Consider the following 24,359-nt stretch of genomic DNA (forward strand, 5'->3'; position numbering starts at 1 on the left):
TGTCAGAAACTGGGGAGGGTCTGAGATTTTACCCGACTTGCAAGCTAACCTGTTAGCTGGCCAGAGTTTTGTGACGCTGGCTGAAGACATGAGACTCCTGGGTCAGGGACAAAGGACTTTTTCACTCACAACACAGCAGGCACCATGGGCTTCATGTTCACAGTGGTTTCCCTCCCCCACCCCGAGTCCCCTGGGGGTGACATGGGGCAGCCAAGGTGGGTGCCGCACATGCCCTATGTTTGCTTCACAGCTCAGGAACCCTGAACTTAGGAAGCCCCAATTTCCTAAAGGAGCTGCTAAAAAACTTGGTCAATCTTTGCCCTGGAGCAGGACATTATCTTTATTACCCTGGTCAGGAAACAAATCTATCCTCTTTCCTGGAGGAAGACACCGTATCTTTCAAGTCTGTTAGCTATCCATGCATCCTTAAAAAAGGTATGAACAAAGCTGTCAATGCCTCTTGCTCAGAAGACAAGCAGAAACAGGAGAGGTTTATAGGGAATTTTCTCCCCAAAACTAATCACTCTCACCTCTTCCCTTGTGAGCTAACCTGATTTTGCTCAGTAATTTATGTGTTTCTGAGTCTTATGCTTCCAGTAAGGATAGCCCTAACCTCAGCCCTAACCTTAACCAAGACCAAGATGGCGATTCCACGCTCCTTGCCAGGAACCCACTTAGGATGGGATATATCATTCCCTCCTGCCAATGAACCACGAGTGGAGTCTTTTGGTGGCTTTTGGGAAAAGTGTCTTAGCTCACAAGAGATGTAAGGAAAATACAGTTCCTTTCCTGCCCCTTAATACTGAGTGGGAGGTTGTGGTTACTCATGTTGCTGGAACCATCTTGAAAATATCAGCTGTACCAGAGAGAATAGGGAGGGCAATGAGATGAACCTGGGGCCATCTACGTTAGGATTTCTTATGTGAGATCCATTACTGCTTAACCCATTTTTTATTGCAGCTCCAAGTGTCTTAACTGACACTGAGCATGGTTTGGGAATCAGTGTATCTGAGTTCTAGTCTTAGCTTTGCTTTTTCACTTTTTCTGTCTCAGTTCACTAGTGTCTGTAGTGAGGATTACATCTATAGTTTCCTAAGAGTTTCTGAGTTCAAAATGTGTTTGAAACTACTGAACTAGATTGCCTCTAAGGTCCTTTCAAATCGCAATATTCTATATGCTTCCAAGAGATTCTAAGAGAAATAAAATGAAATATAGCTAGTCTTAATGGTAGTTTTAGATATTGAATCATTACAGGGAGAAAAGAGAAATACACCAGGTAGCATATTGGCATCAGAAAAGAGTATAGATGGCAGAAATTACTGTTGAATAAAGCTGGCTCATGACTTCATCTGAGTGACTTAAAACAATGAAAGGGACAAAACCATGGACAGCTCTTGGTACTTTCAATGTCCTTCCCCTCCCCTTCAAGTATAATTTCAGTAGGTGGCGCTATTTGCTCATATTACAAGGCATTAATACTGCATTTCTTCAAATCACTCCAGGTTTAACTAACTGAATGATAGATAAATTTAATAACTGACCAGAATAGCAGCCTTTTTGGCTCTGGGTTCTTCCAGCATGTGAGGTAACACTTAGACATCAGACCCAAAGTGTCAGTTGGAGTAGCAGAAGAAATTAGACCATTCAACATAGAAAAGGTTAAGAGAAAAGACAAGGACAGGTATACACATTATGAGAATAAGGACCAGTCCAGTTAACACTGTTTCTGTTTTGATAACAACTTGTTTTTTCCATTCTAAAATGACATTCAAGAATGATAGTTTCCAAAGGGCTCTTCTGGATAAAATCTCATTGGACTCATACAATAAAGCTGGTCGTTGGTAGAACAGATATTTTAGCCTCGCTCGGCGGTGGCGAGTATTATGAGTATCTTTTCCTTTTTCCTTTTTTTTTCCTGAAGGAAGGATGAAGTGTACGTCGTAAGAGAAAAGAATTATGTAACATGAAAGGGTCATGAGAAGATGCAGGAAGGCTGAAAATAAGGTCACGGTGGGAATCAGAGGGATGAGGAAGAGGAGAAAGAAGTAAAGACTATATTCAAGGCCAAGTGTTCCACTTGTGCAATGGATTCCACCCTTCCTGCCTACTCACAGACACCACTGTAACAATTCTCCCCTCTCTCTACTACAGCGTTAACAATTTGTTCTCTACTGGATTGTTCCACATAAACATGGCGAAATGTCTCTAATCTGAACAACCACCAGCACTATAAAACCCTTCTCTTGCCTTTATTTACCCCACCAGTTACCATTTCAATTCTGTGCTCCATTTTGTTGCCAAATTCTTTGAAAGAGATGCCTGTACTCTCTGTATCCATTTCTGCTCCTTCTCATCTCTCTTTATTTCCATCAGGTAATGCTTTCTCTGTCATCCCATTTGAAATTGCTCCTGCCTCAGGGCCTTAGAACTTGCTATTCACTTTATCCAAATAACTCTATGGTTGGTTCTTTGCTTCTCTGCTCACAGGCCATCATACTACAAATTCCTTCCCTAAATATTCTATGCCAAGTAGCAAACCCCGCCTCTCAACTGCCTTTCCCCCTTTATCCTGATTTTGTAAAAATCTACATAGCATGTATCACCATCTGGCGTGACATATATGTGCTCCTGGCCTCACTAAGGCAGAGGCATTTTCTGTTCTGTTCATTGCTCTATCCTCTAACCTAGAACAATGCCTGCCACAGAGCAGGCATCGCTTTGTGAGTGAACAAATGAAAGAATCAATTGGAACACTCCTAAGGAGGCCATCAATTATAGTATAGAAATATATAATATAGAAATATATAGTAGAGAAAGAGAAATCCCATGGCCAACCAAATTAGATGGAATGCCATCTTCCCTAACAGCACAAAGTAACTCAATGTGTATTTTCTCAATCTAGGAACATGATACATTAGTTATGTCTGTTTAAAACAAATGTTGCTAAACGTTGTTTTCAAACATATGACGCTTGAGGAAGAATGGCTTGCCCAAGATAAACTTGGCAGCAGAACGAGAGGCAGAATTTTCTCCCTTTGCTGCATCTCTTGCTATTTTCACTCTGCTTTTAGGAACAAGGACCTTGGATCATAATTACGTTTCTCAAATTTTGGCCTACATAAAAAACTGCTAAAGTAACATGCTTAAAATCATAGTCCAATGCTTCCCCTGCAGAAAATGTGTTTCAGCAAATTAGGGGTAGGACTTTGGACTCTGCATTTTGTTAATGTCAAGTAACTCTGATGCAAGTGATCCTAGAATCCTGCTTTAAGAAACATGAGGATTGCCAAGTTTCCTTCTGGTAGTAAGGTCCTAGGAATAGTTTGCTTCCATGTCCTCAATGGAAAGATTTTCAATACTGTGTGATGATAAAGAATTCACTCATGCTCCAAAAGAAGTCTGGCCTTTGCCCTTGGCTTTGGGAAAGTAATATACAAACCCTTGAGATGTTCTGTCTGATTAAGTGTGTTTTTGTTTGCCTGGGAAGAGTGGATCATACCAGACAGTCTAACGGTGTGATTTAGGTTGAGGCCTGGCCACACCAGACAGTATTTAGGATGGTGGCTGACCATGCTAGAAAGACCAACAATGTGAGGTGTGGGGGCTCTGAGTTATAGAGTTCAACCTCCTGAGATGCTGGAAACTGAGGTCAGCCATGTGCATAATCAGTCATTCCTATGTAATGGAGCTCCAGCCAAGACTCTGAATATTGAGGCTAAGGAAAGCATCCCTTGTTGTCAGTACCCCATGTAAATTGTCACATACTGATTCCAGGAAAGAAATGTGTTCATGGTTCCCCAGGGAGAAGATAACTAGAAGCTCAGCATCTGGTAATTTTCCTGCACTCTGCCTTCTGTGCTTCTTCCTTTATCTGATTTTCATCTGGATTCTTCCCCTATTAACTGTAACTATGAGTCCTTATAGAAAAGTATCAAACCTGGAATGGGTTGGGAACCCCTGAACTTCAATTGGTGTCAGAAATGTGTATATTCTTATGGGGCCTGTGGTCTCTCTAATTTTGCAATTGGTTCTACCTCTGTAAAAATAAAAACTGTCACTTCAGTCTAGAAGTATGTGATTGAACCCAACAATGTTAAGACGTAAAGACTTCAGAGCATGGACTTCAACCTCTAAGCTTACCCTCATTGCCTAGATAATGAAATTGAGGCTGTAAGGCATTAAAATCCAGTAATGACTAGGTCTAGAGCTTTTGTTTTCTTAACTATATTGTGTATGGCCTTTCATATTGTGAAGGAAATAACAAAATAACCTATTTTTCTTTTAGTATAATTTTAGTTCGTGAATGTAGAGATTTTTAGAACTACATATGCATATTCACACCAGAAAACTCGGTGTTAAATGCATCTGAAAATGAAAGTTGGCAGGAAGAATTTTTTTGAAGTCTTCTGGAAATTCTTCAAGGAAATGCCTGGAGCTTAAGAATCAATGTTATAAACTCATTTTAAAGTCTCTGGTATCTTGATAACCTCTTGAGTATAAGAAATATTTCTTTTTGTGTATTTTGGCCTTTAAGCTTTTTATTATGGTTAAAAAATAACTTCACAAACAAAGGCATCCACAGAGGAAAGGAAGCAAAAGGGAGATACCACTGGCCATGCGAAAGCAGAGATCTGTCTTTAAAATGCAAAGCCTTTCTAATTTTAGTTTTCTCCGTGCATTAACCACCTTCTAAGAATAACTTCTTGAATATTAATGGACCTATATGATTGAAAAAGAACAAGACAAAAATAGTTTCAAAACGATATGTAGCTTGAAATAATGCCATGTGCCTCATGTAGGCCTTGTAGTTGGGTTTTAAATACCCGCATGTTTGGACTGAGCAGAGATGTGCACTGGGCAGAGAGTGCCTAGTTTGGAAGAATAGATGACAGTCCCAGATGGTGACTCTGGGGATAGAGTATTTGTGATAAAAGGAAATGCAGACGCTGCTTCAGAGAAACCGTGAAGCTGGATGCCTAAGAACTCCCCAGAGATGGAGAGGAGAGCAGATTGAGGAGGGGATGGACTGGCAAAGAAGCTCTTCTCTTGACCACACTCCGGTTGTGTGGCAAAATGAGAAAACTCATTGAAGAAAATGTGCTTTGGCAGAAGACTGGGGTAATTTAAGAAGTTGGTTTCAGGTGATGCCAGAGAGAGCAGGTTCTCTGATATATATGTGGCTTTGGAAAGTTCAAGGAGAAACGACCCTGGGATTTGCAATCCAAAGGAGGGAATATAACCGGAGGCTGAAAAACTTGAATTGGACAAAAAGCTGCTGAGTGTTAACACAGACCAAGCTGAAGCTTATAAGGAGACAACATACGAGTCAGTCTATTAATTGTAACCTTGAAATGATTGAGCTATGGATGGCTGTCCTGATAGGAATACTGATAAAGAGGAAAAGCCAAAGACCAGAACTGAGGACGAAAAGATAAGGCTTTGGAAGGTGCATGCCTACTGGGGAGAGCTGTAGCTAAGTCTGTCAGAAGGGAAGTAGCCAAGGGGACATGTGATTTCTGGTTACTGTGCACTGAGTTTTGACTCAGCCTGTAGGTCATATCGCAGGGACAGTTTTTCTCTGTTTTGCAACAAACTATTTCCTTTCTAGCAAACCCTTCCAACGCCATTTTATATAAATTCAGACAAGATTTCTCTAATTAAAATTGAAAAGTGCCAAGTGAAGACATGTATTTTAAATGCTATGGACTCAGAATATAAAAAGAGATTGATTCTGTTTTCCATTGCAACACCAGATGCACTTTAACTACAGTGCATTTGCAGTACCGGACAAACAGCGGAGAAAAAGTGAACCCATGCTTTAGATCAACAGAGAATTTAGAAGGGAATAAAGAGACATGTGAGAGGAAAGGAGAATCGCTTTCTTTCTACATAGCAAGCTTTCTTAATGTGTAAAAGACTTCAAAAAAGTGCCTTGTGCCTCAGAGTCTTTGCAAGAGATGCAGAGCTGATCTAAAGGATTTTATTAGTTTTTCTCTAGCTAAAAGTACTTTAATTTGTTCTTTTTCTTCTACTTGGTAATGAATATTAGAAGTGAGGAATCTAAGGTTGAATATTAAAAATACAGAATCTCAAAATCTCATGGTTTAAAGTATCCTAGGATAAATGCTCCATTAAAGTTATAGAAAAGTTATCAGACCCTTGAGTTCATGTATTTACACATCTGAAAAATGACAAAATCACTTGACAGCATCCCTTATGGTTGTGCCAGCCCAGTCCTACTTGAACAAAGCATTCCTCTGGAAATTTCTAATGTTAAACAATAACAGGGATTCTTTACAGGATGCTCTTCCCCTTGTTTCTGATCATAACATCTGAAAATATAACTTTCCTGTCTTTATTGCATAAATAAATGTTTTGCCTCCCTAAAGACAGCACATATAAAACAGAGTGAGAACACTTTCAGGACCAGTTTGTACAATGTTCAAACAACCACGTTTACTTTTTTCATGATTTAGTGAACTAACAGAACATGGCTTCTCTCTAGAATAGTTCCATCGAGAGAACAGTTGCAGGTTGGGTTAAGCTAGTCACTAGTCCTGCATCAGGATGGGGTGACATATTCTCAACAAGGTGAACACATAGAGACAGCCTTGGGAACAGGGTCATCCATTAGCAGCCCTGTGCTGCTGAGCACAGCCTCGCTCAGACTTCCCAAACGTGTCTTCCACCTTCAGCATTTGAGCCTGCCCTGCTGCTTGATGCTCTGGTATGTGAGCGAGACTTAAAAAGCAACAGCATGCTACAGACTCAAAATACATGGCATGCTATTGTGGAGGATGATGGGGAATTAGTAACAAGAAGCCAGTAAATCAGAATGTGTGAAAATCTATCTTTTAAAAGTTAAGCCCAATAGTAGGGGATTGTTGGTTAAACAGAATACTTGGCAGTTGAGGCACGGTAGTTCACAATCTTTTAAAATCCATGCTCCATTTGTTGACATAATAACCTAATTATCCCCTCCAGATGCTGATATGACCCATATAGGAGGCTAATAGATAATATAACAAACCCCAGAAAATCCCATATAATCCTATCGGCCAAAAGGAACTTTTTTGTGCTTTACATTTTGTAGTTTGCATTAAAAAAACAATGGTTTTTTTTCTTGGTTTTGCTTTCTAAATATAAAATTATAATTTTTAAACTACACACACCCTCTTGAAGATTCTAATATGGTCCTTGTGCTCAGTTGAAAAAGAAAATTGCAGTTGTGAAGATTTAAAAAAAATTGACATGGAAATGTGTTTCTAAAATGTCATTACATGAAAAAAGGTAGGTTACAATACAGTATGTAACATATGATTTCATTTTTGTAAAAAAATTATACAGAAATATATAGAAAAATGTTTAGAATTTTTTAGACAGCGAAATGGTAATTTGAATATATTGGAATATGAGATTATAGCTGATTTTTTGCTTTATCCTTTTTGCTTCTCTGAATTTTTAAGTCATTGGACAATAAACAAACAATATTTGCATAATTTCCACTTTCTTTTGCATATTGGTGACAATATAAGCAACTCTATTCTATAATTTTAACAAGTATTTAATCCAAGGAACTAGTTAATCAAAATGCAAAGAGTGAGATTTCTGTTTAAATATAGAAAATCAGTGGGAATTTAAAATTAGATTGAAATATTCCTATTTCTTCCCTGTTTTTAGAAATTTGAGAAGATAGAGAGACAGAGACACAGAGAGAGAGAGAGATCAAACTTTACCATAAAGTACCATTTTGAACAAGATGTGATTTTTCTTATTAAAAATGGCTAAAACTAAGGGCATGCTATTTTTCAAAGTAAAATTCTCACAGGTATGAAGTGCCCACATGTTCTGGTGTTTAAACTAATGTATACAGGAATTGGAATGCAAGATGAGCATAATTCAGTGTTATAATTACACTTGACAGATATACACTGTTTCTATTATTCATTGGCTCTGGCTGCATTTACCTAGAAAGACCCTGCAGAATACTAAATATCAACCACTCTTCATGAGAAGTCATTTGGCATTCACGTCAGTTCTCATCAGAGGAATCAAATCCAGAGATGCAGAAAACCAAATCTGATCACTTTAACACCATCCGCAAAGGCAAGCAAAATGAGTAATTTCCTAAGAGGCCATAGGTCCAGCTTGCTTTCATTTGTCAAATTCTTAACACAGATATGTGGTGGGTCACTTCTTTAAAGAAAGATGTCTTTTAGCTGGTTCTTGGGCTTCAGCTACATTATTTTCAATTGCTTACATGTTATATAATCTTCCTTCCCTACTTGCACTTGCCTATACTGTTTTCTCTCCAGAAAAATGCCTTGATCTCATTTTTGCCTATCCTCCGGTGCAAATCAAATGATGCATCTTCTGGAAACCTACCTCGATTTCTTTAAGTGAGGTTAAAATTGACTCCTTTTGGTTGTCATAGCACCTGTCAGAGACCACCAGCTATTCAGGAGAAGTTGATTTCCCCTTTCTATAGTTACCCCTGCAAAGCTGCTATCCGGTGCGTCAAGGTGGAGTCACACGACTGGCTCTCACCAACAGAATGGTGGCAAAGGAATGTGTTCACTTCTGGACCAACGTGATCAAGAAGGCTCCCCATCCTTCCTTTCTCTGTTGGCCAACTGGACTTAGACACTCTTAGATTCTAGAAAATGGTGGAAAAGGAGTTTGGATCTCTCACGCACGGTGTGGAAGGTCTTCACAGACCAGAGCATAGCATGCATATCAGCTTGTGAAACCTGGAGTAAAGTATTATTGTTTTCAGCAGCAGATCTTACTCGTGAAGAAGTTATATAATATTCCTAACTCCCTTATAACCTTATCTCATTTTTTCATTTATTTGTATAATTAAAAAAAATGGACCAGAGGAGTTTTCTCATCAGACCACTGGAATTTTGGAGGGAGAAATTGTGGTGTAATGTTTTTATTTCCAATACCCAATGCTGTGTCAGAATGTTGTAATATTTAAAAAAATATGTCAGTTGTAATATAGTATTTGAATGAATTAGGGGGATTGGCTAATTCACAGACGTTTCAGAGTGAAGAGAAGTGGCTAGGTGCCATGGGGGAGTCCTTGAGTTGGGTAAATGCTCCTGTGACTGTCAGAACTGCCACCTTTACCAACCCACTAGACTGAGGTGCCAAGAAAAGCGCTTCCTGATTTATAAAGGAACTGTGCTTTGAGTATCATAAAGGTAAATAATAACTTTCCTTGTCGAGAAGTATGTCACAGGCAAGCTTGACATTCAGAAATATGGAAAGCAATTCCGTTTGTTCATCAACATCTCTACTCTATATCTAATAGCCCCCAGAATCCAGGACCCAGACCTCAAGCTCCCCTGAAACAACATTTAAAAACACCAACACTTATAAACACAACAACAAAGGTCTTTATGGTCAGCTGTGGAATGTGGATGCCATGTACAGTGTTGTGACCATAGGAAAATACATTCTAGGTTCTGAAGCTCAGAAACTTCTAGAACACAATAAATCAGGAAGGACTTAAACAAGAAAATTTAAAAAAATGGTAAAACAGCCGGGCGCGGTGGCTCACGCCTGTAATCCTAGCACTCTGGGAGGCCGAGGCGGGTGGATCGCTCAAGGTCAGGAGTTCGAGACCAGCCTGAGCAAGGGTGAAACCCCGTCTCTACTAAAAATAGAAAGAAATTATCTGGCCAACTAAAAATATATATACAAAAAATTAGCCGGGCATGGTGGCACATGCCTGTAGTCCCAGTACTCGGGAGGCTGAGGCAAGAGGATCGCTTAAGCCCAGGAGTTTGAGGTTGCTGTGAGCTAGGCTGACGCCATGGCACTCACTCTAGCCCGGGCAACAGAGAGAGACTCTGTCTCAAAAAAAAAAAAAAAAAAAAAAAATGGTAAAACAGAAATATGACAAATAGAAACAAGTCTTCAAGCATTTAAGGAGAATATATTTCAGCTGTGACCCTAGTCCTGTGTAAGATTTCATATAAGCCTTTATGTTTCTTCTTTTCTCTTCAAAATTCCTATCTTGATTGCTATTAAAAATTATCTTGTAATCTCAGCAAAATGTATCTCTAAAAAGATAGTTCCCTGATTTTTTTCATTTATAAAAAACTGTTTTTTGAAACTTTCCAGTTGACATCCAGTTGGCCAGTTTTTTATATGGTTTTAATTTAGGTGTTTGAGGGCTTGTAAAAATCTAGCATTGTTGTATTTTCAGTTTTCTTTGGCTCTTTAAGATGCTCCTTGGTTTTGAGCTATTTCAAGTAATTTACCCCAGTCACTCACTGTATTTAAATGAAGCATACTCCCTGATTTATTGTACCTTTTTTTTTAACCAGCTTTGCATTAATTGGTCCCAAGTGTCATCCTTAGTTTAATCAACTCTCCAACATTAGTAACACACAGTAACTGACTGTGGCACCAACTCTTCCTGAAGCGTTTGTTTTTATAAAAACATCCAGCCTGCCGAGACACTGTTAGCTACTAGAATGGCAGATGGAGGGTTTCTAACTTTATTATAACTTAAACTTCATATATATGTTCTACTTTTTCTCACCAATGCATGTCTTTATTATTGAGCAATAATAACATACTCTTTCTTCCACTTTTTTCCCCGGAATGTGTGAATTCAAGCTTCTTTGATTTCTTCTCCTCTTAGAAGGCCTGTTGACTTCCAGCTGGCTCTAGGCTGGCCAATCCTAGTAGTTGGTCTTTATGACATTTTAACATGTCCTCTTTTTGAAGGGAAAGATTTTGTGACCTTCCACATACAATAAAAAATGTAGAAGACATTAGACTCAGAGAGTAAGATAGAAGAAAAATAACATCAGAAAAAATATCTTTATGAAACTTTAGCATTTCTCTATAGGAGTGACACACAACTTACACCCTGTTCAGACACTCTGAGAAGATGCTCATTAATAAGGGTGCCTATTATTTTCCAGGCAATGTACCTAACAGTCTTGTAAAAATTTTGATACTTTAGGAAAATAAAGACTTTTGCCCTTTATGTTTAATATTTTAAATCAAGACGCAGCAAAAAAATATCTTTTGTGTGGACAGGATTTCAATGAGGGGGAGACAGTTCCAGAACAGGCAGAGATGCAGCGAGTCTCAGGAAAGTGTGGGTGGTGTCCAGGGAGTGCTAATAGCTGGAGGTGGCTTAAACTCAGGTACACGGCACTGGTGGGTGAGGGGCAAAGTTTGTATGGAGTGGGAAGCAGACTGAAAAATTAGGTTAAAGCCTTGAATCAAGCTCAAGTGTCTGTTTTGTAAGGCATTAAGAGCATTAAGAAGCCAGCATTGTTTGTAAGCAAAGAAGAAACAGGACCAGATCTGTGGAAATGTGGTCTTAGCGGGGATGGTAGGTCAGGAGAGAGGGACTGGAGTGAGAAAGACAAATTATGAGCCTGTTTGAATCAAGAATCCAGGGATTCCAACCAGCAAAGCCATCATGGGAGACCAAGACAGACGTCTGATCGAGAAGATTCCATTAACTTTGCATCTGTGTTCCATCAGCCGTTTTGCAACTAGCTAGATATGACGCTTTCCCTGGGATTGTTTTGGGGTGATGACTTACAGGAAGAATAGCATTTCTCTGCATTACAGATACAGTGTTCTATCAGGATAAACAGTCTATACAGGACGGGGAGGTTGGTGAAACATTAAATATGACTTTGAGTTTTCTAATCTGGATAATAAAGAAGATGGGGATGATGTGACATAAGTGGGGAGCACAGGAAAGGGCTTTTGGGTGAAGATGATGGATTTCAGTTTTGATATGCTGAGCTTGAGGTACCCATGGGCCTTTCTCATGGATCTTTAATTAGCATTTACAACTAGGTGTCAATCATTTTAGGAACTCTTCTGATTATCTTTGGTTTAACATGCACGCTGACTGCAATTATTTAAAACAGATATCATTTGTTCTGGTATAACCCCCCTCTCATCATCCTAGGAGAACTGAGAGCTGCGGCACGGAAGGTTAAGGTGCTGCTGGGTTGTGAGTTCACTCAGGCTGGGAGGTGGCAAAGCACACTTGACGCCGGTGGGCTCTGATAGGTCTATGGAGCTGCCAGTGCTGGAAGAGACCTTAAAGATGACACAGTTCAACCTTCTTGGTTTACAAATGAGCATGATGAAGTGTGCAGAGCTTCAGGGATTTGTCTTGGGTCAGTGAGCTTAGAATCCCAGTATCTCTCTCTTTTGCTGAAAAATCAAGTGTTTTATAAACTTTTTTGTCTTTCAAGATTTCCTCACAGCAGAGTTCTTTCTTTTTCTATTTTTTTTCATTTAAATGTAATTTACATACAGAGAAATGTACAAATCTTAAGTATACAGCTGGATAAATTTTTGTATATGAAATCATTCCTCAGATCAAGAGAAGAATTATTTCACCACCCCAGAAAGTTCCTTTGTGCACCATCCTGGTGAATACCCACTATCCCCAGGGGTAGTCACTATTCCGACTTCTATCAATATCTCTGTAGATTACTTTGCCTTATTCTTGAACATCACATAAAAGAAATCAGTATATTCTGTAATGCATGTACAATGTAAGGTCTTGGAGGGAAGCCTCCCTTTTGACATTTGCTTTCTCTTTATTGTCCTAAAATGCCTTTGACTATGTAAGTAAGCTGGGGTTTAACAAGGAGATTCTAAGAACACCAGGCCTACAGTGAGGTCTTGGGGAGCTTATGCCCGATTTCCAGAGCAGAAGTTGAGTCCCAGAGAAGGGACAAACTGTCTCTCTGGGAGTGACTGGAAGTATCCTGCCCTTGGGTACTCAGGGTCCAGGAGCTGAGCCAGATCAAAGGAACTAGTACCAAGAAGGTGGTTATAACTTCACCCAGAAGAATTTCTACTTGTACCAGGAAGTACAAGCAGAGTGAGCTCACCATCTCCATGAGGGAGAAGAAAGGAACGGCTGAGTGACGGGGGTTACACAGCACCCACAACAACCACCTTGTGAGAGGGCTGACCAAATGGCCTGGGTGGCCTTCTGAAGTCACCTCTGCAGTGTTGGGAAACAAAGGCAGGACCATAAACTTTGTAGAGGGAGGAGGTCACTTTGTCCAGCCAGCTTAGGAGGAATTCACGACCCCTTCTGGAAATTTCCAGAGCAGCAGACATGGGTGGACCAGTAAACTCTAAGGTAACTTGGGAAATTTTTCATATTCATAGGACGTCCTATCCTAAAGTCCATCCTTATAACTCTGGGGGACTTATGCCACATGTTCAAATGACTGTCCCTTCAGTGGAACTGGCAAAGAAAACTAGATAAATTTAATTCAAATTTATTTATCAAGCATTTAGGTATCTTTTAATACTTAATAAAATGCAAATAGTTAATATATTAAATACTTTAATATAGCACTGATTTTACCTTTAGTTTATATTTCCAAACTTTTAGTGTCTGTAATGCAAATGGAAAATTTAAATCAGGAAGTTAGAGTAAGTTTTTAAAAAATCACAAGTGGTTGTTATTAAATATTCAGGTGTTTAAATTTTTCTGAGGGAGTAATTTTTTTTTCTTATGTATGGTAACGACCAAGTCAGAATCATTCTTTAGATCCCAAATCTTGAATACAAATTGAAACCATAGTTAGACTTGCAAAGTAGTAGAAACACTAAAATTCTTCCTAAATCCATGCCGATAACCTAAATTGGCTTGGATAATTAAAAAGAAAAAAAATCTAGGTGTTAATACCTGACTTGTATTAATAAAAACTCACAATATTAAAAAAAAACCCTAATAGCACCCCAATGGCACGATAGCTCCGTTAAGTGGGATTAGACATGCCTCACATCTACAACAGTGAAGTTCCTTTAATATAAAATGTTTCAATTCTGAAATAGTGGAAGATAAATTGCCATTAGTTTACTTCTTCTGATTCATCAGTTTCTATATATCGCAGAACATTTTCTTCTGTGACTTTCTTGATCATGTATATTGTGGAAGGCTATATCTTGGAAATGAAAGTTTTCCCTTAATACCCTTTCCTAAGATTAGTGGGACATTAGACTGCTGCCTCCACATTTCTGTGGAGATATGCTTGCTAAATGCAAATATTTTCTCTGAGTCATCCTGATACTTGAAAAAGCTCAAAGGTGGTCAATGTGGAAGATTATGCTAAAGTAGTGCAACAATGTCTGGTTGCTTTTCCTGAACGTTTGCAACTCAGTGAGCATTCCCTTCAAAAATTTTCCCCCCCAAAATCTCCTTCACAAATTTTCTCTGAAATCTGTTTTATATTGTTAAACAAAAATGAAAAAATTGTGGTCACTCTTTATCATTAAACACTTTCAAACACTTCCTTCCTGCGGTCGCAGTCCACCCTGTGGGACCCTAACACACATCATCCACGTGTGACTCCTTTCCCAGGGGTACACATTGCGAGGCTGGGAGGGCAGCTGGCCTAACCCGCCTTCCACAGCGCTTCTGCTATTCTACGGCACAGAGTCTTCATCCGGCAACGCGTCCTCCAGTGACACACCCTCTCCTCCTCCTTTTTGCTGTCATGGTCTGAACCTCGGGATGGTAATGCCAGATCACAGGCTCCCTGTCCACTCCATCCCTTGTCATCACCAGTAGGGACCTCAAAAAGGATGTGACTGACCAGCCTCTCAGTGTCCTGAATTGCTCCCCAGCCTTGTCATACACTCGAATGGCCAGAACTATGTATCTTAGTTCTTCTCATCACCTACATTGCTTTCTCATGAAATCTTGAATTCCAGGATTCACCAGCCATGATCTGTCCTTCTGTCCTTCAATGTAATAATACTCCTCCTTGTCTTCATCTTGATCACCAGCCCCTCAGTGGTGTTGGTCTCCTTCCCCACCACATTTCCCAGGGCTCTCTGTGCAGACTAGCACCTCGTTCATTCATTTTACTTATTCAACACATGCTAATTCAGTACCTCCATGCATCAGGCGTGGTCAGGGTGTTGGTCCTAGAGATATGATGATAAATAGTGTCCCATGACCCTTTCAGTGCTGTGACACTGGATGGCCCTTATTCCCCCCTCCTTGGGGACCTCACTCCTTCAGCCAGTCCTTTTATCTCCTGTATCTCAGAATTTTTCCCCTTAATATATATGCATGCTCAAGTCTCTACCATCTTAAAACTATAAGAACAATAAACATATCCACTTCCACTCACCCCAGTGACCACCCTATTTTTGACAGTGACCTCTACATGTTCAAACTGATGGTGACTTTATGCCCTTGTTTCAGTGACCTCTCAGCAGTACCTACCACTCTTTTTCTTCTTGAAATTGCTTTGCCATTTTGTCTCTAAGATACCAATGTCTTCCTGTTTCTCTCCTAGTCTTCTATAAGCTAATTTTCCATTTTCTATTCCTTGACTGTGGTTTTCTTTCTTGCACATCTTGTCTCCTTTCTGTACACATTTGTTTTGGGTGATGTCATCCATGCTGAGGGTGCCGAACGCTTATTTCCTGACGGTCCTCTAAGTGATGGTGACTCCCAAACTGCGTTTCTGACTCGGACCTCTCTGTTGGGCTGCAGGCTTGTCCATTCGGCATCCTCCAGATACGTCCGTCTGGTTAGGTACTGGTTTAGCTGTAGCTCAAAACGTCCAACATGTAGTTTGTATTTTGCCCTCCAATGTCAAACTTCTTTATGGAAGTTGCCCGCCTACACAACCAGAAACCTCAGCTTCATTCTAGGATCTTCCCTTCCACGTAATCCTCGTGATTATTTTGTTACACATCCGTGGAATCTGTCTCTTGAGTACCTTTCATATCTATAACCCTTCATTGCCGACTTCCTCTCCCGCAATCTTAACACAGGCCCCGCTGCTTCTCATCTGGCCTCCAATCTTTTCTCTGCGAATGCAAACCCGAGCGTGTCACGCCCCGGCTCGCCATAACTTTCAGGGTCAGACCGGCCACCTGCTTCCCCACGTGGACTGCACCGTGTGCTGGGTCCTGCCGGCCTCGCTGCACCTGTTCCCACCTGGGTCCTTCAGTTCAGTCCCCCGCCCCTTTGCTCATTTGCTGTGATCCTGAAACGTCCTTCCTTTCCTGATTTCCGTTCTTCCCCCACCTTCTTCACCGTACTGACTCCTGCTCATCCGTCAAAATTTAATTAAAGCCTCCCCTTCCCTGGGAAGCGCCCCTTGTCACTCCAGTCAGGTTTAAATATTCCCCTCGGTGCTCTCAGCCACTTTCGGGATGTCGCTCCGGGAGCCGCGTGCTTTAATGTGAACAGCAACGACTCTGGGACACACACGGAACGTTTGGGGTCAAACACCGGCTCTGCCACTTCCTAGCTGTGTGACCTCGGCCAGGCAACTTACTCACCCCCTGCCTCAGTTTCCTCATTTGTCAAATGGAGATGTGAATGGTGCACCCACTGCAGAGGGTGGTTAGGAGACTAAGTGAGATGACGCCTGTAGAATGCCTGCGACAAGGCCTAAGCACTGACAAGTCTGCATAAAGCTGAGCTGTTTTCATTATTATCGTAACTGCGGACTGACTTGCCTGCTTTGCACAGCAAGCAGACAGACCTCTGAGGGGAAGGAGTCACACCTGGCTTGGCTGTGTTGCCTTAGCACCCAGCACCGGACCTGGGACAGCGTGGATACTCCATAGATACTCCTTAAGTAAATGAATAAATATGAACAGGAAATACATGAAATAGAGTCACAATTTTTACCCCTAAAGGATGCTAATAAGGTCACCCTAATTTTATCTGTGTGTTTTTCTGCTTGGGCATAAGACGTTGATGGCATCTCATTAACTTATTGTACAGCGACTCACTGTTCTCTGAGTCAAGAATCTTCCACTCCTGATGGAAGGGCACGATGTAATTAATGAACAGAACTGTCATTCTGGAAAGCAATCTGCAGGCATGGACTGTGACAAAATTCTTTTGAGACACGCTCAGAGAAACAAAACGTGAATTCCTATCAGAAAGAGATGAGAGAGCCCAGCAAGCTAAAGGGGAAAAAGGGAGAGATGGTTTTAGAGACTTGGACTTCAGAACCACCTTTCCTGAGCCCCCTCTGGTAGCCAGCCCTGCTGTGAAGACATCGGGTTTGCACAGTGACTCATCTGTACAGGAGAGGCGGACCTGAGAGGATTCTCTACCCGTGGCCCCAGGAATCATGACAGCAAAGAGTCCGACCAAAAAATCGTGATCAATGAGGTGGCAGCAAGCCTCAATCATGGCCATTTTCCTTCCATGTTCTTCATGAAAGCACCGCTTCTTGTTTACTTTGAAGTTTTTGTGAAATACAGAAATCTGCCTCCCCTGTCCATAAAAGGCGCCTTTGAACCTCAGTGGAGATGCTATATAGTGCTGGGCATCTGATAGCTGCCACTTAGGGGATCTTATAAAGGGACTTCCGCCCTTCATGGTTATTAGGAGGTCTGGGGGACGCCGAGCAGAGATCAGCCTCAAATCTGCACCGCGAATAGTTCACACGTCCTTCCCAAAGTAAACTAAATGCCAAAAGGAAGTAAACTAGATGACAAAATGAGGCTATAATTCACCCTCTGCCACACAGTTTTCATATTGTGGAAATACTTGGAAAACTTTGAAAACATCTCTAAAGATTTTTCATAATTAGAAATTAGTGAAATTATTTGACGCACGTGCTGAGTAGAAACACCTGCTATTTCTACGCTTGGTTTGTTTTCTTTCCCACTCAGGCATAGCTTTGCAAAACGTGACGATATAAAACAAAGACAGAGGAATCCAAGCAATTTTATAGAACCTTATAGAATTACTCAGATATGGAATTGTCAAATTTTCTTTTTGGCCACAAAATATTTCTAAAATATGACCCAACTAATGTAGAAGTCAAAAGTTTGATTCAATTAATTTTAACAGGGAAGTGAAAACCCCTTTGTAATAATTCCAATCCATAATTCAGTAAAGAGAGGGTTTTAATTAATTAATTTTCATTCTAGGGCCAGAATATCCTCAGTCTCTCTTTCGATCAGACCTGTCTCAGATCAGATCTGCAATGAACATCCTCAGGGAAAGGATAATTACAATCACCACTAGGCACTGAGATAAATGTAAATATCTACATTCCACCATCATAACAACTCCACGAATTAACATTCCCGTTTTATAGATCGGGAAATTAGAATTCAAAGAGATTAAGCAATTTGCCTGAGGATTTGGATTTGAACCTGAGAATGCCAAATCCACAGTCTGTGCGCTTTCTGATGTATCACAGTCTGCCATTTTTTAAGAAAAAGAATCCAATAGAATTTCAGCAGAAATGGTTAACGGATTTGGGCTCATTCTCAGAATAGACCCAGTATCATAACCACTCAGATAAAAGGAGACTTGTCCCCAGCCAGTCCGCCTTGATACACTTAAGCAGAGGCTGAGCCTTTGTGGAGAGACACGGGGTGCAGACTGGTCCCCCCTTTCTGGTTGAGTCTGTGGTTTTGCTGACTCTGTGTTTCAATTATAGGAGAGTCTGGCTTTTGCAAATATTCACCTAACCTGGAAGTCTGTGGACTGCAAATTCCTAAAGCTACATTTCTGCCCTGAGGATAAAAGGGCCCAGGTAAGGCAGGAGTTGTGCTGCTCAAATGCAGGGAACCCCCCACTACCTTCCACAGACGGAATTCCCCAAACCGGGAGCCTCCCTAGGGTGTCTGCATCCAAGGCCAGCCGAGCTGAGCCAAGCAGCATCTGCTCTGCCCCTGCCGGTGTCTTATTCTCGGCTACATAAATTCAGCACCCACATTTTAGAGGGTGTGTGTGGCCGTGAGGTTTCTCCTGGAAACCTGCAGACAGTGTTTCATGGGGTAGGCAGCACTGTGGTCCTTGCAGCCTCCAGAACTCACCCACGTGGTACTGTTTGTTCTAACTATTTTCCTTCCTGTTACTCCTGCTCCTTGTTTCTCAGACGACTTGACACGCTCTTCTGCCTACTTTGACCCCATCTCCTTGGAAAACAACCACACAAAACAAGAAACCTTAAATCTACACACTCTCCTCCCATATTACTAGGGCCGTATGTTCTCTCTCATCTTTCTTGGATAACACTGTTTGGGAGGGTCTCTAAGTGCCTGCTCCCCGAGAGCATCTGGAAGACAGGTGGTCACTCGTACTCGAGTCTGTGTATCCACCTCTAGTCCCGATCCTGGAACAGAGGAAACCACCCGCATTTGAATTCAATGGAGTTGCCCGATCAAAGCTCAGACCAGCCCCAGGTGACAAAAGTGGCTACTCGTGAGTCGACAAAGAACTTATACTCACATTTCAGCTCCAGCTTGATGAAATCTGTGTTCCCCATATTTTCGAGAAACACTCCCCGGGGAGTTAGTGTTTTGAAGTAGAAGGAAATGTCAGCGCTGGTCTCCCCTTGGAAAGTAGAGAAGTGCAGGTAGGAGGACGCGTTTGGGAAAGAGGCGGCATTCCAATAATTCCCTGTGGGAAGGAAAGAAGACCAGGTTGACTCACACCCTGATCATGCCAGTGACGCAAAAGCTCTCCCTTTTTTGAGTTTAATAAAACTCCACTTATTAAACTCAAACTCTCCATTGGCAATAGCTCTTGTTTCCTCTCATCCTGTTGAACGACATTGTACCAAACATTGTACCAAATCCTTACAAACCTATCGTTGACTTTCCAAAAGCTATATGTGTATGTGCATGTAATATATTATTTATGTATGTTGATTTTATTTATATGTATATAAAATATTTTGAGTATTAATATACAAAATTTAATATTAATATATAATTCATATAAAACATATACAAATAAAACCATTTTTAATGTACATGAAATATTTTACTGGACAATGGTTGTTGGGGCTCCTCCCATGAGCCCTGGAGGGACTGTAGGAGTAAATGGCAACAGAGGTGAGAAGTGAGGGAAGCCCCCGGTGTTGCTGTGTGGGTTGGGGCTGTCCTGAACTCCTGCACTTCTGCCTGTGGCTCTGGTCTGGTGCAAGAAGCCTCTGAGCTAGACCTAAGGATGATAAAAGAGGAACAGTTTTTGGTGTTCTGCTCTTGCTTCTCACCCACCTTTGCCTTAGAATAACCAGGGCCCGGCCCAGTGTCAGCAGCCACCCAGACCCCTGGTGCAGGTGCTCAGGAGTACCAGTGAGGGCACAGAAGCTCTGCGGAGGTGAGTTGCTGGGAACAAAGCAGAGCTGACCAGGCCAGAGCTGTGGTTTCCTCAGCTCTTCTGCTCCAAACTTCCGGACTCAGTCGCTACAAAGGGAATGTCTCCTCCCCAACCACTTCCTCCCTGGAGACTCTGGGTAGGCTCTGACTTGTGGCATTGTTTTGTGGGGTGGGGAGGGATGAGCTGAGCCCACATGAGGGTCTCAATCAGTCTCCACCCTGAGTCCTTGGAGAAGACATACACCCGCCACCCACCAATCCTCCCCACTCTGGCCTGACAGGGCAGCCAGGGTTCCCAGGAGAGAAGCAGTTCACAGGATGAAATAAAAACACCCGGCTGGATTACTCAGATTCCATTAAGACAGACGGACCAAGAATTTAATATGAGACCAGGAGCTGGCTGTCAAGTTCATCTCCAGGGGAGAAATTTCTTTCTATTGCGCACGTATCTGAGTACATTTACTATCACAACTAAAGACTAAGATATATGGGCATGTTTTAAAGCAGTTACTAAAGCCTTTAGCTCTGATACTAAACCTGAAATATGTTTTTTTAAAAAATGATATTTGCTATATCTTTCCTCCAAAGAGCACAATGAATCAACTGAGTGTACTCTATTAGTTTCTATTCATACACAAACTATATTTTTCTTTCCTTTTATGCAAACTATACCCATATACAATATTAAATTGAACTACTATTTTTAAATAAAAGTAACTTTGTGTTGGTTCTGGTATGCTTAAGTCATAATTTTAAATTAAACATATAATATTGCTGTATGCTAAGACATTAAAATACTTTTCTATTTAATTAATGCTCTTTGTTTTTGTTCTTAGAGACAGCTAGGATATAGTGATATCTAGATAAGTGTGTGTCATGTTAAAAGATAAACTTAGGCACTTTAAAATCGTAACAAGTTTATTTGACCATTTAGTGATTTATTAATCTGGCAGGACAAGACCACAAGAGGTTCAGCGCTCCCCTAGCGGGGAGGAAACATTTATAAGGTGTGGAAGCAAGGCAAAGAGAGCGTTTGATCGACTAATGTGGAAAGTCCCTAGCTAGAGGTTCCTTAGTGGTTTCCCATCGGTTAAGCTTAAGTTTTGTTTTACTATTTACATTGCAGTGGGTTATGGTTTGCTCACCTAGGTATCCAAGGCTCTGGAGCCATCTCAGACGAATGGCCTCCCCATTAATTATTTTAGCAGGCAATATGTAACCAGGAAGTCAGTGCAGAATATGTTTGCAAATGTCTTAATTAAGGCAAAAACAGTGGTGGTGGAAGTGTTGGGGGAAACTACTGTTCTTAAGGTGTCCTAAAAGTCAGTCATAAGCTATTTAAAAAAAAAAAAAAACTACAAAATCATAGCTTTCAGTAGGAGAAAAATAGGCTAGTTTCTTCTTGGGAAGGAGAATATGGAATGATATTGGGTAGGATAATACTAGAAAAGAAAGGTTCTTTCCTGCTGCTGAAGCTGTTGTCACCCGAGGGTGAACCTCCTCCCAGCTCAACACCTGGCTTGTTACACGGTGAAAGGAGTTCAGGCTCACCTCCACCAGCCACCCGAGAATGCAGGACTCGTACAGAAAACCCAGATCAAAACAGAAGTTGCAACCCTCTCACCCATCAGAGAGTCCCAAAGCTGGGAGGGAGCGAAGATGAGTCCAGGACTAGAAGGATTCAGCTCATCCTAATTGGTAAGAGCCCTTTAACAACCTAAGAGCCTGAACAGATCAAAGTCCCCAGACAGACTGCAGCCTTAAGCAAAGCAATTCTGCCTCTTTAGGCTGCATCCCCAGGATGTGAATGTAATTAACATTTTAAAGTTTCAATCTGATCAAGTACATTCTTATTTTTTGAGGCAGTGATGTATTAGCAGAGGGCAGTTGTGTAAAGTGATTCTAGAAAAAGGAAAGCTAAAAGTAAAACATGTCAGTATTTATTTGAGGTCCAGGACTGATATTCAGACAGAAATATCCCCAGAGAGGAGAAGGGCAGTTCAGCTAGTTATTCTAGTTTGATGAAATATCTCCATAGACCACAATTCCATTTATTCTAATTCTACGCTCACTAAGCAACTTCAATCTAATTGGGTCTCTGGAATAGACTGATTAACGGGGAAGTCATGCCTTATGCAAGTGGTGTTTACCAGTATCCTGGAAACATCTGGATTATCACAGGATACCTTTGGAGTTGACACTTGGGAGTTGTCCCAAATCTCTGGATGGATTTGCTAAATCCAGATTCTTTCCCAGCAACAGCGAGGGCTCCGCTCTGGACTAGACTGGCAGTAGCAAAATTGAGGTGTCTACTCAGGAGTTACCAAAGATGATCCACTGGGGCTGTGAACTAAAATAAAATCTTAAGCTCCCCAAGCTGACTGAATGGACCCCCTCTTGGCCAACTGGACTCCAGAAAGCCCTAAAGCTGAGTTGCTGGCCATGAGAAGGGAGGTCAGACACACCTCCTCATGCCCCCTCCCTTTTTGGAGATATCCTTTGAAACAATGAGATGCTAAGTCATTAACAGGCCTAACGGCTATATAAGACAAAGCTTAAACCACACCTGCAGGCCATCAATTTACTTAACAGATCACTTGAGTTTTGGTAAATACCCTGCTGGTGGCTTGTTTTTGATTAATTGATATCCTTATCTTAAATTAAAACATCCCAAGCCTTTAGACAAAGCTTCATTTCTTTAACCGATTACAAATCAAAGAATCTTTAAACCTACCTATCACCTGTAATCTCCTCCCACCCCCAGCCAAATATCCATCTTTGCCAGCCAAACCAATGTACGCCCTCCATGTATCGATTAAGGGTCTTCTGTGTAATTCCTGTCTCCATGAACTCCATGAATGCATAAAACCAAACTGTAATCCAGCTACTGGGGGCACATTTTCTCAGGGCCTCTTGAGATCATGTGCTCCAGGCCGGTCACACACATTCAGCTCAGAATAAACCTCTTTATTTTACAGAGTTTGGGTATTTTTTTCCCATTAACAGGGCACAGGCAGAGGGCACCAGAACTTCTGTTTTTATTTATTTTTAAAAGCTCATCCTATTAAATATCCATTTTAATTATGCTTTATAATGTACATACTATATGAATACAGTGGTATATGGATGGAATTTATAAGTAAAAATGCTTAGTGGGATATGGGCTTAAAGGCTTTCAAAGAGTGGGGTAAATATTAAAAAGTGTGGGTGCTTCTGTCACCCTCTGTGAACGCTGTTCAGAGGAATCTGTTGCCCAATCTCTGAGATTTTTGATTATAACAACATAACAAGAGTGCTTTTGCCAGTGCTTATTGCGCTTCATGATGCAAGGAGCTTATAGCATTATTATTGTTTGTTTATATTGCTCCCAGCTGATCATAAGCTCCATGAAAGCTGGGATGAAACCAGTAAATCTCTGTAACCTTTGGCCTCAGAATATAGTCAGTACTCATAAATAATTATTAAATCAATGGATAAGCGATCAGTTCCCCCTCTCATTTATATCCATTTCCACTCCATATGCAAAGTCCTCATGGGACAAAATGTGCTTTACGGTAAACTAAGTATTAAAGATGCTAAATAAATACAAATAAAAGCTAATGCTGCTTTAGTACCTACTGATAACTGGATGCTGCTTCCATTAGCAAACCATAATTTTCCTTATGCAGGACTTCATTTCTACTCTTCCCTTTAGACTTCATTGAACAATGCCATGCATTTGCAAGACTGATGGTGTCATAACCTTAAGGTTACTGAAAGAGCTGCAATTTGTACTTGCCATCAAGGTCAGTTCTATGGAGGGTAAAGTGACAATGGATGAGAGTCCAAGTTGGAAATGAGAGATTCACTGTACGGCAAGGACTGAGCCAGAGCAGGTGGCGGAGACCTGGCCAGCGTGGATAGGAGGAGGCGGCAAAGTTGGAAACTGAGAGGGAAGGTGTGATGCAGAACAGAAGTAAGTCTCTGGAAGGGTCAGTCAACAGGAACAGAATAATGAGGCAGGTAGGAAGAGTCAGGGATCCAGCCCAGGGCTGGAGCAACAGTAATCAAAAGCTGGGCAGAATGGATGGGGTGATGTTGAAGGCTCTACAAGCCTGAAAATGAGTCCATCATGTGTGAAGGTTTTTGAGCACATGCTGGGCAAGGCCAGGGCTCATCAAGAGTGGCAAAAGAGACAAGAGAGACCAGAGAGGTGCCTCCCGCTAGCATAGGAGAGTGGCCTGGGACAGCAG

At 41.2% G+C, this 24,359-nt stretch overlaps 1 protein-coding gene across 2 annotated transcripts in view; it reads right to left on the minus strand.

Annotated features, from left to right (window-relative positions):
- CNTNAP2 (contactin associated protein 2) overlaps positions 1–24,359 on the minus strand; it is a 1,715,168-nt gene that overhangs the window by 203,325 nt on the left and 1,487,484 nt on the right. For both annotated transcript variants that reach the window (XM_045565113.1, XM_045565114.1), the window contains one exon: positions 19,253–19,423. In XM_045565113.1, the coding sequence (XP_045421069.1) occupies positions 19,253–19,423 (171 nt within the window). The remainder of the gene's footprint in view (positions 1–19,252; positions 19,424–24,359) is intronic.

This window comes from Lemur catta, chromosome 11 (assembly GCF_020740605.2).
Source record: "Lemur catta isolate mLemCat1 chromosome 11, mLemCat1.pri, whole genome shotgun sequence".
In the NCBI taxonomy this organism is placed as follows: Eukaryota; Metazoa; Chordata; class Mammalia; order Primates; family Lemuridae; genus Lemur; species Lemur catta.